This window comes from Neodiprion pinetum, chromosome 2 (genome assembly GCF_021155775.2).
Source record: "Neodiprion pinetum isolate iyNeoPine1 chromosome 2, iyNeoPine1.2, whole genome shotgun sequence".
NCBI lineage: Eukaryota > Metazoa > Arthropoda > Insecta > Hymenoptera > Diprionidae > Neodiprion > Neodiprion pinetum.
In genome coordinates, this window is record NC_060233.1 from 18,083,049 (window position 1) to 18,094,449 (window position 11,401).

General features: G+C 42.0%; 1 protein-coding gene across 1 annotated transcript; it reads right to left on the reverse strand.

The window, feature by feature from the left end:
- Positions 1-6,594: 6,594 nt before the first annotated feature.
- Positions 6,595-8,642, reverse strand: LOC124211515 (uncharacterized). Its single transcript, XM_046610649.2, has 2 exons — positions 7,653-8,642; positions 6,595-7,596 (listed from the first exon to the last, which is right to left on the reverse strand). The coding sequence occupies exons 1-2, from the start codon at positions 8,640-8,642 to the stop codon at positions 6,595-6,597; spliced, it is 1,992 nt and encodes a 663-aa protein (XP_046466605.2).
- Positions 8,643-11,401: the final 2,759 nt, after the last annotated feature.

Sequence of the window (11,401 nt, forward strand, 5' to 3'; positions counted from 1 at the left end):
TGACCTATGTATACTTCCCCTTTTAGCAATTTTTTTCGTTATAACTATTGTTTATTTTCTTTTTTTTTTTTAATAGACATGGAATTTACACATGGAATGAATGAATGATGGAATGGATGAACGAGTGAATCTTAAACTTAAAGACGGCTCGTGTTTTAGATATACATAAAGAAAAGAATAAAAGAAATTGTGCCATGTTCGTCGTACCTTATAAAATATGCGTAAAGTTTATTCGCTAATTGATTAATGAAATTTAAATTCAACAAATTCTTATAAGTTTTTTTATAAATACTGTTGTGTTTCGTTAATTTAAATTGCTATACGTCGTTTGTTTGCAAGAAATCACTCTTTAATTTTTATTTTACGTGGAAATTTGTTTCGATGTTGGCAACTTAACTGGCTTAATTTTGTAATGCTCCTCTATCAACGATCTCCAATGGCGACAGATTCGTTTCAGATGTTTATAGTGGTATGTTCCGCTTCCGAAGGAACTTGATAATTTCTCAAGATATCACTTCACCTTTTATTTGATGAGCTTGTAGATTCTTCATATAGAAACTTTATATTAAAAAATTGAATTTTCTCTCGCAGAACCTACCTGAATGACGAAAGGAATTTGAGGATGATTCTCGGGCCATTGTCAACGTATCAGGTTCGTTTTAATTAACGTCACCCACGCAATAGAAAGCGCCCCAGGTTTCAGAGAAGATTTCATTCCAAGCTTGTTGACACTTTCTTGAAAATTTTACGGCTGGGGCGGTAAGAGAGGTTCGTAGGGAAGAGAAGGAGGGGATGGGAGCTAAAATAATATTTTGTCACAGCCTGAGTTAAGACGCTGGGCGCCTCTGAGGATAGAAGGCTGTCTATTGAACCTGACGTTCCAGGACATCCCACGCGCGAGAAGAAGGCCCTCTTTGCAGTACAATGCTAATGTATTTGCCGATACTTGGACCGCGTGACGTAATCAGCAGGTGGTGGTGATAGAATAACTAGGCACTTAAAAACATTTTAGTTTAGAAGCATAATATTAAGCATAAATTAAAAATGAGTCATAAAACAAGCATTGGTACCAAAAGTGTCTTGTAGTAGTGCACTCGCATGCACACATTTTAACATGCCCCCCCCCCCCCCCCCGGTTCATTTTCCTTCTCTGTATCTGTAACCCTTTTGTCATTTCATGGAAAGTGTATTGATTACCCGACACCATAATCTGAGCAATCTTGATACTTTCGGGATGTATTCATTCTTGAATTTTTGACCACCGAAAAGTTTGATTAATCTGTCTAAGACGCTCTTATAGCGACATGGAGAGGAAGGTTTTCCGTCGGGAGATCCGCCTCTGTCGCTTTGTCGTGAGAGTGAATAGGAGAATTTTATTACCTCGTATATTGGGATTGTCACTTTGCAATCTGGTGAAAAAAAAATCAAACTAATGTAACCATGCTTACAGCTGACCATTAACCGTGTTTTTTTTTGCATGTGGATGGTAGAACAGGTATATTATTGATTGCATTTCATTAATTTATTTCACATGAGAAGTTTGAAACCCTAAGAATTACTCTCTAAATGTGAATCAGTTATAAGTATACCACTGAAGAAAATAAGTGTACATGCACTGGAAATCAGTATGCAGGGATATCGGTGAAAAGTCACTGTAACGTCAGTGCATATGCACTGTTTTTCTTTTCCAATGGTATATTTATAACTGGGAATCAGTGAATTTTCACTCATTCAAATTTAGAGAGCATGATTTGCCGTCATTAGAATTTAAAACTTAGGTTGTATGGTGATAAAATGGCACCGACAACCAGGCATCTTTTGCATGGATAACTGTTGTGTAATAATTATTACGCTGTTCGTTGTTATTGTTGTATTAACAGAGGCCACCCCCACGGGTATAGACGTATTCCGTATAAACTTAACGAATTGTTATTTCGGATGGAATCAATACAACCGCGAGAACCTCGAATGTTTTGCCTTCTTGTTTTTCATTATGAACCCTTATAATTATGAAAAACAATTCCGTGAAAGGGGAGGGGCAAGTAGGGGAGGAATAGATTTCACGCTCTCCCTTACCTCGGCAGAGTGCCCAAGTTTTATTATCTCCTTCCAAAAACTCCAGCGGAATTGTATCCGGAATAATTACTCTAGGATTCATTCGAACCAGCCTTGGTCTGACAGTCGTGGATTGAAAAGCCCAGTTCTTTGTCCCACTCCTGTTCTTCATATCCTCTTTACTTACTGTTGCTTGTGACGGTTGAATTACTCTTATACTACAAAAGGGAAAATTCGGAAAGGAACGAGTAATCGGGCCGTTTGAATAGAAACACGGTAATTGCGTGGACAATCTAACAACGAACAACTTACTGAGGCATAAAGACCCTCACGGAGTAGAGGGAAAAGCCCGAGCAAGCCAATGAATGACACTGAATGTATTCAACGAAATCAGGTAACATCCAAGTACAGGAAAGGGTGAACCCACCACCACAAGTTAGAGAATTAATTTCTAACTCAATCTATCGTAGTTGTAATGATCGTTCGAATAGAAAGTTTTCGTCTCTTGAGCACCCGATGTAAGAATGTATGTAGATGAATGTTTTGTGGGCATATTCGAGAAGACAGAGAAGAGAGAGAAAGGACGACGAAGAATAAGAAAGAGAGAGGAGGAGGGAATAAGCGACGGATAGGCAGTCGGCCTAGAACACCTGGCCGGGGAGGATCGTATCTCACAATAGTCAACAATTACCAATCAGAAACACCTCAGTGATTATTACGAATATTGTTATAAAAATCAATCGGGCTATAGCCAACAGTGGAAAAGGGGATCAGAGGGGGACGACTTGATAAGAACATTGGACAGAGCGTCCAATATCGACGACGCTGGAGCCGGGATTCGATCTGACCATTTCTCTTTCGTACCATCGATCTCACACGGGACTCGACCTTATTTACGACACATCATCCCAGGGAATATCTCCAGGAACGAGGAAGACGCTGAGCCCACGGGAATTAGACGAACACCGAGTTACAAATTAAGGACAGTTTTTCGAATTATTGTTGAGGGTGTATGATAAGACAAGAATTGGTAATAATTAATAAGCGGGTGATAACCCTTCAAGGTTTCGGTCACCCATCTCTTCATTTTGTGTTTTTCTTCCATAAATAGTTAATAAATAAAAGATATTCTTACAGTTTACATGTTGGAATCTTACGCTTCTGATGGGAAGCCACGCAAGAAGCGTAAGATTCCAACATGTAAACATTCATCTACATACATTCTTACATCGGGTGCTCAAGAGACGAAAGCTTTCTATTCACACATACCAAGCACAAGAAAACAAATTTGAACTCACTGGTGATGAGAGGAATTAACGACAACAGAGTCAGGGCGGCTAGGTGGTCTAGTGGAGTAAGGCTCCGGTCAAGCATCTCTAGAAACCAAGTTCGATTCCTGGCTCCGTCGTTAATTTTTCGAAATCATCAGTTTTTCAAATTTATATCTCCAGTAACGATCGTTCGTTTAACTATATCAACTAAGAGAGCTCTCTTACATATTGGAGGGTACAACTTCCGCAATATTTTCGCAATACACGGTGTGCGCTATGACCCCGGGACCGCCCTCCGTGCTACGTCAAGTCGCCGGGCAAATGACGATTTCCGGATGGCAAAAGCCCAGCTCGTTACAGGACCCCAACGTCTCGAGAACGATGACAGCCGGAACAGCGATGTCACAACCGATGCACCTTCAGGTGAAAGCCCTGTCTTGTATCGTCCACACAACCAGCTACAGGCACACGATGATAAACTACCACAGAACAACCACTTTATAAGTGACGACATAGCCGAATAACAGGATACGTAAATTATAAGAGAATCAAGAATTATCCAGAAAGTTGGATAGATGCTGAAGGCACGAGCGTTATCTCTGAAGTCTCTTTTCTATCTGCCAAATTGAGTCGAGTGTTTTCAGAGGGCCAGGCTGTGGGCAACAACCCCCACACCCAGCGTAGTGGATAACCACATGTCCTGAGTGAATGCAAGGAGGCAATCCAGGCCTTCGCCCGAAGGTCCCGACTCAGGTCGCTTTCTCTAAATTATGGCTGGTACACGAGAACTAAGCGAATTTGCCTTCAGGCCTGGGGAATGGTATTTTAAAACTATTTTACAATTGTCCTAACGTGATAAGACGGAGGGAGAGTTTTACTCGGCTTGACGCGGTCAGTTGGAAGCCTATGTAATCTTCCCCGAACCGGCCGGTAGAACCATGTGAGCTCCCACGTTACCATCACGGGCTCGTGCAGAGGCATTTACAAGATGCTACGCTGAGTGAAGAAAGTAAAAAATAAAGGCGCGCACAGCACATATGTATAGTTAAAAGCAAGTGTATACGGAGTCGTCGAGCAATACGAAATGCCGGTGTTTACACAGTTTCTGGTTTTCGTCAGTTTTTTGGCCTCGATACATTGAAGTGAAGGAGAAAAGCAGAATAAGAATAAAAATTAGAACGGGGAAAAGAATAAAAGAAAACAATGAAGTGTGAGAGGAAGGAAGAAAGACAAATCATAATGGTGGAGGGAGAAGAGCAAAACATTGATGGAATAAAACTTGCCACACCATTAAACTATAAGTACCTTTCCTGTTTCACCGAGGAAGTAATCATTTATACGCATACAAACTGATCGTGTGTTGATTAAGGTAGTACCGTGATAGCAGCAGTCCTCAACTTCCAGAGAAATATCCCCTGTATAAAACATTATAACTAAAGTAAAAAGTAGTTGAGATACAGTACACCTTTGCGCCTCCTCTCACATGCGCAGAAGTATAAAAATTTTCCCATTGCGTCTTTTGTCTGACTTGGCAACGTTGCATTCTAACTCAGTATCTCTTGCCCCTCAAGCATGTGTTGTAGAGAAATGTATTGTTATGAAATCAATTTGAGGTTAGTTATAATTGGAGACTGAAAATAATACACAATGACTTCGCGATTAAAAAACGGCAAAGTTCTGACAATTATTTCAATTCGTTGGGCCTTTATGGCATTTTAAACTTCCCACGTAGGGCAACGTTGCCAAGTCACTATTTCTCACGGGTCAGGTTATGAGAGAAAGTTTGAAAATCATTAAAAGCAACAAACTTTAAGAATTATTTACAAAAAAATGAATACTGCTTGTTTATGTTTTTTTTGAAAAAAATTACTTGTTATATCCTCAATTAATAATTCTCAGTTTTTAAAAAAAATTCTAAGAAAAGTATGGCTGTTATTAAAGAAAATGCTCACTCTAACTACGGTCGGGATAGGGAATACATGTAAATTGTACGACTTTTGATCGCTAATATTGCAAAATTTAGTACCGCAAGGACTATTAAAAAAAATTCCTACGTATAAAGGACACAAATTATGTGTATTCAAAAATTGAAAGATATTGTAAGAAAAGTGATTTATCACGGTACTACCTTAAAGTAACGAATAATTACAAGAGTAATTAATCCCGACAAAACAATCGAAAAAAGTCTTGGTCTTGTCGAAATAAACGATAATAAAACTCACACGGCGGTTCGATCGATACTTTTATCGTATTTCTAAAGTTCGTTATCCTCTTTTTATCATGGGTATGGTATTTACAGCCTTCTCAATTCCCACAGTTTTTTTTTCCATCAACAAAAAATGTTTCTGACTTCGAATTTTCACCATAAAGAATAAAAAGATAAACAAGCGCCAACCTGAGCTGACTCTCTAGTTATATACTGTAATACACGCATACAAGTATTCAGACGGAACGCGGTGGGTATCCAACCCAACAATCTCCGGAGCGCAAATAAAACGCTAATTTTTTATGCGTCACAAACTGCTGATTCGCTTACACCGGGCGTGTGTTGTGTATAGGATTTGGCCATTCCCGCCCCCGCCCCCTGACGCCTCGGCATAAAATAAAAATGTTCGAAAATACGAAAGCCGTATAGGTGCTCATTCGGTGTACACGGGTTCACAGTTAGAATCCTCGGGCTCTTTATTTAAACGATCAAACGAACTTACCTGTTGTGAAGTTCGATCGTAATTATATGTAGAGTCTCGTTTGAGATGATTACATCGTAGTACCGTCTACTTCACGTTAGTGTGTCACGAATATTCAGAGCTTATAAAAAAAAAGAGAGCGCCTGGCCCCCTGGCGCTGCGGTTGTTCCTTCTCCAAGTCATATTGTTTAAAGTACTCCATAAGGTTTGAAAATAATAAAACAAACACATTTCAATAAATAAAGGGGGAGGGAATGATAGAAACGAACGGAAATAAAACGTTCAATGGGTGGGATGTAATCATCTCAAACGAGACTCTACATATAATTACGATCGAACTTCACAACAGGTAAGTTCGTTTGATCGTTTAATTATATTACGAGTCTCGTTTTCGAGATTACATCGTAGATGTTCAGAGAAAAAATTATTTTATTATTTTCTAAACAGCCTCAGGCAACAAAAAACGTAACTTTTATCGAGACCAGTGGTCTCTCGAGAACAAGAATCAGCGGTTTTTTATTCGCTTACTTCGATTCTAACAAAATGTAATTAATGATATCTTATGCATTAACTTATAAATATTATGAGAACACGGTTGCTGCAAAGTCTTTTCTGCCCGATTTAATCGGCCGATTATAATACTCTGCAAATACCTGCGAGTCCTTTGACCAGCCCGCGGTATTTCTTATCGCGCTAATATCCAACCCCTTTGCCAAGGCAGCCGACGTAGACGCGTGCCTTGTACTGTGCGCCGTGAACTCAGGTCCTATGCCGCTCTTTGCCAACACTGACCGGATCCAACGACTTATTGTCTGGGTACTCGCCGATTTTAAGGGTTTTCTCGAAGTGATCAGTACGTTACTGCAATCGCCTCTGAGTGGTTTTGTTATTTCCAAATATCTCTTCAACGTGCTCGCTATGCACAGTCTAGGCTGTTCGCGAAAGTACGGCAATAACAAAAGTGGCTGGAAAGCCCCTGGTCTCGACGTTTTAATGATGTCCGAGATCCTTATCTCGAAGCCCTGTGCCGAGTGAGAAATATTGTCAAGTCTCATGAGCGAGAAAGTTTGCACTCGATGAGCCGTACCTAAAGCTAACAGCGTCACTAATCTCTCTGACAATTGTTGATTGTTTAATGATTCGAGAGGATATAAGTTCGCAATGTACGTAAGTACGATGCCGACGTCCCATGTTTCGTCGTATCGAGGTTTCGTTGGTCTAAGTCGAAATATCCCTTTAAAAAATCTACTGATAATCCGATCGTTAGTCATGTCGTTCGTCGATATTAACGAGATCGCCGATCGCGTCGCGTTTAATGTGCCATAGGAGGCTCCTGAACCGTATCTCATTTGCAGAAATTCGAGAATGCGGTTCGCGCTCGCTTTGTAAATGTCTGTTTCCGTCTCTCGACAGAAATTCGCCCATAGCTTAATAGGTCCTGAGTACTGCTTCCATGTACTCTCGGCGAGAGAAGCCAACAACGTCTCGATCACTGAGTCCGAGAATTTCTTGCGGCGGTAAGATTCGCCGACAATTTCCCGGCAATCAAAGCCAGTGATTTCTGTAATGGATGCTGGAGAGACCTACAAGGAGACAATAAAAGCCATTTAGCGGGAGCGAAGATCATCGGTTTCTCTACGAGAAGGTCCATAAATATAGGGAACCATGGTTGCGAAGGCCAATTCGGCACTATCGCAATCCCACAGGCGCGATCTGCGATAACTTTTCGAAGGAACCTGAGTACCAATGCGAACGGTGGAAATGCATAAAAATACTCCGATTTCCAGTTGATCGTGAACGCGTCAATAGCTAAGGCATCAGGATCTCTGTGCCACGAACAATAAGCTTGACATTTCGCGTTAATCCTGGATGCAAACAGGTCCAATTTTGGTTTGCCAAATTCCGAAATTACTTTCTCGTATGCCCAACTCGACAGTTCCCATTCCGTGTCTATATTCTTTATCCTCGACTCCCTATCGGCCTCGACGTTTTCCTTGGACGCTATGTAAGATGCGAAAATCCAAATTTTCCTACACTCGCACCATTGCCAAATCTCTTTTGCTATCCCGTGAAGTGCGGCATATTGAACTCCTCCCATTCGATTCACATATGCAATAGCTGTCGTATTATCGATTCTTAGTAAAATTTCGCAATCGTACAATTCGCTTGCAAAACACTTAAGGGCCATAAAGACGGCAATTAGTTCGAGTTGGTTAATGTGCAGCCCCCTTTCGGTGTCACTCCAAAAACCGTGTGTGCCTTCATTACAACAATACGCGCCCCAGCCCGTTTTTGACGCGTCCGAGTAAATCTCCTTAATAAATCGAAAACTTCTTATCGGACCAAATGACGTTGTAATATTTTGTTTCCACCAATCGAATTCGATCTGCAAATCTGCGGATAATTCGAGCTGTGCATCGTAATCCCCCCCGCTGACTAACAGGGCGAAGAACTTTTCTCGTTCGAATCTCTTGGTGTATAACCATCCATACTCAATTGCGCGACAACAGTCGACTAACTTCCCGATGAGGTGAGCGAATTCCCGAATTGTACAAAACTTGCGATGGCTAAAGTCGTCGATCACGGCTACCATTTTCTTTCTCTTGACTTCCGGTAGCTCCAATCTCATTTTTCGAGAGTTAATAACGAATCCTAAAAAAGTGCAATCTTTCTTTGGAATCAAGCTACTTTTTTGATAATTCACTATAAACCCTATTGACCGCAGTTCTTTAATAGTGACTTCTACGTTTGTGCGACACGCGTTAAGATTCGAGCCGATGCAGAGGATATCGTCTAAGTAAATTGTCGAGATGAATCCTTTCCCTCGTAAATAATTCACTACCGGTTTTAGGATTTTTGTAAAAATATACGGCGCTGTGCATAGACCGAACGGGAGGCATACAAATTCGTACATTATATCCCCGAAAATGAATCTCAAATATTTCCGGCTTTCCACGTGCATAGATACCAAAAAATACGCATCTTGTAAATCTATGTTACACATAAAATCACCTCGCGAGATTAGTTTCGTCGCAGTTCTAATGTCCTCTAACTTGAAATGCTGCGTGACTATAAAGTTATTGAGCTTTTTCAAGTTTAACACGAATCTCATTTTTCCGTTTGATTTTGGTACTAAGAAATACGACGAAATAAATTGTCCCGGGCATGGCAAGCAGGGTCTGACTGCGCCCAGATCTAACAATTTGGCGATCGCCAGTTTCATATGTTCAAGCTCAATCCCAGAATTGAATTTTTGCTGAGGAGGCGGAAGAGATTGGTGTACTGACTGGTCAAATTCAATTTTGTACCCTCTTACACAGTTTAAAATGAATCGATCCCGCGTGATCTTTTCCCATTGTGGGAGAAACTTTTGCAGCCGCCCCGCTGCTTTATTTACCTCTAAGGCCTGTCCCGCGAGCGTTGGTACGAGCTCTGCTTGCGACTCTGGCTCCAAGCTCGTTGTTGATCTCGCTGTTGATACGACTGATTCGACTTCGGGACAAATTTGACAGTCTTCCTCGATCCTCTCTGGTTCGCGCCCGCCCGAGATCCCCCTCGATACGAGTTGGACGACGGGCCTTTCCAGTTTCCCGAATTCGAGTTACGAAGAGGCGCCTTGGGCACCGATGGTTGAGCCTTCAACTCCAAGCCCACCTTTTCGATCGACTTTGCCGTTTTTATTTTTCCGGGCAAATCCTCGCCGAATAAAAAAGCGTCGGGCTTAGTTTCGTCCAGAATTCCCTTGATCTTCTTGTCGAGAGACGGCGTAATGCACGATCTTCGTGTAATCGAGTCCAGACGAGAAGCGTGTGCCAGCAGTCGACCCGCGTCGGCAAGATACTCCAACAATTGATACTCGTCAATGCCGTCTTCCTTGGGGGTCAACAGCAACGAAATTCCAGCACCCAATGCGGCCATAGCTGAACCGCGAATATTTTGCGCATTTCTCAAGTATTTGTCTCGTTTCGTGGCTGACTCGAAGAGCGATGACGCTACTTCTGCGTTTAACACTGGCGCTTCCAAGCGACAATTGCCTGTTCGCGCATACTTTGACAACAACTCCTCTAGGTCGTCTTTCTTGAGTCCTTCGGCTATCCATTTTTCCCAATTTTGTGCCAAAGTTGAGTTTAGCTGTAATTCTGGCGCACCAGATTTTTCAAGGGCACCCAGGATACGCAGCGTCTCTTCGTCGAAAGCCTGTGCTGCGTCCTCTGTAGCCTGACTCTCAGCATCCGCTGGAGTTTGTCCTTCGGTATCTCGCGATGGATCAACCGATGCGACGGGGAGAATATTTCCCCCATTGTTGTCGTTCGTTGGTGACAAGCCTGCAATGGATTAACCTGCGATAAAGACAGCCTCTCGTATTTGTTACGCAAACGAGTCTCATTTCGCAACAGCCTCGTGATTGACAAAATTACTCTATCTTTGTTCGGCTAAAGCCGTCGAGTTACGCGACCGTAACCTTGGGCCATCTGCCGATTCCTCCATACAGGGGAATCGTACAGTTCGACTCTAAGAAAATACTCTGAGAGATTTCCTTCGTACGGCCTGGGCCGCCGAGTCATGTGGCCATGATAAATGCGGAATATGCAATAATCATTCATTTTTGCGAATTACATTCACAATCGACTCAAGGCAGAACTCTGAGAGTCTGCCTTCGTACGGACAAAACCGCCGAGTCTGTGGCCCGCTATTTCCGCGAGCGACACCCGCTCAAACCTTTTTAGGTTTTGTTCGACCCGAGACAATTTCTGTGAACTTGTCTCCGTACGGCAAAGCCGCCCGGTCTACGGAAATAACGAAAGAAAAACAGAAGAAAATACCTCGACGACCTGTCGATGCCTCCTGATTGCCAGCAATTGTTTGCATAACCTCGCGTCTCGGGCTACTCGAGGTCGTATCTGAAGAGCTATCAGGCATCGCATCAACTATCTTCTTCAACTTTTTAAAGAACTTCTCGCTCTTATTCTCCTTATTCTTCTTCCTCTTATGTGATTTTCCCATGATTTTTCTTGATTAATAAACTGGAACAATGCTCTAAACGTGCTACACTTTCACGCACGAAAAACGTTATGACTTGGAGAAGGAACAACCGCAGCGCCAGGGGGCCAGGCGCTCTCTTTTTTTTTACAAGCTCTGAATATTCGTGACACACTAACGTGAAGTAGACGGTACTACGATGTAATCTCGAAAACGAGACTCGTAATATAACTACTATTATTTGTAAGTTTCAAGTGATTGCAAAGAAATAATGCGAATTTTATACGTTCCCGGAAGTTCGCCAGGCTCTCCAGCATTTAGTGCAAAGCAGAATCGAGGTGTTCATCTGCAATTCTACAAATTATTCTGCAATTTCGACATCTTGTCAGCTTGTCACTTGAGGTTGCA

Coding starts and splice junctions, on each gene's coding strand:
- LOC124211515 (XM_046610649.2), bottom strand. CDS start 8,642: ATGAGATTGGAGCTACCGGAAGTCAAGAGAAAGAAAATGGTAGCCGTG. Junction 7,597..7,652: donor CTATATTTATGGACCTTCTC/GTAGAGAAACCG, acceptor GTCTCCTTGTAG/GTCTCTCCAGCATCCATTAC.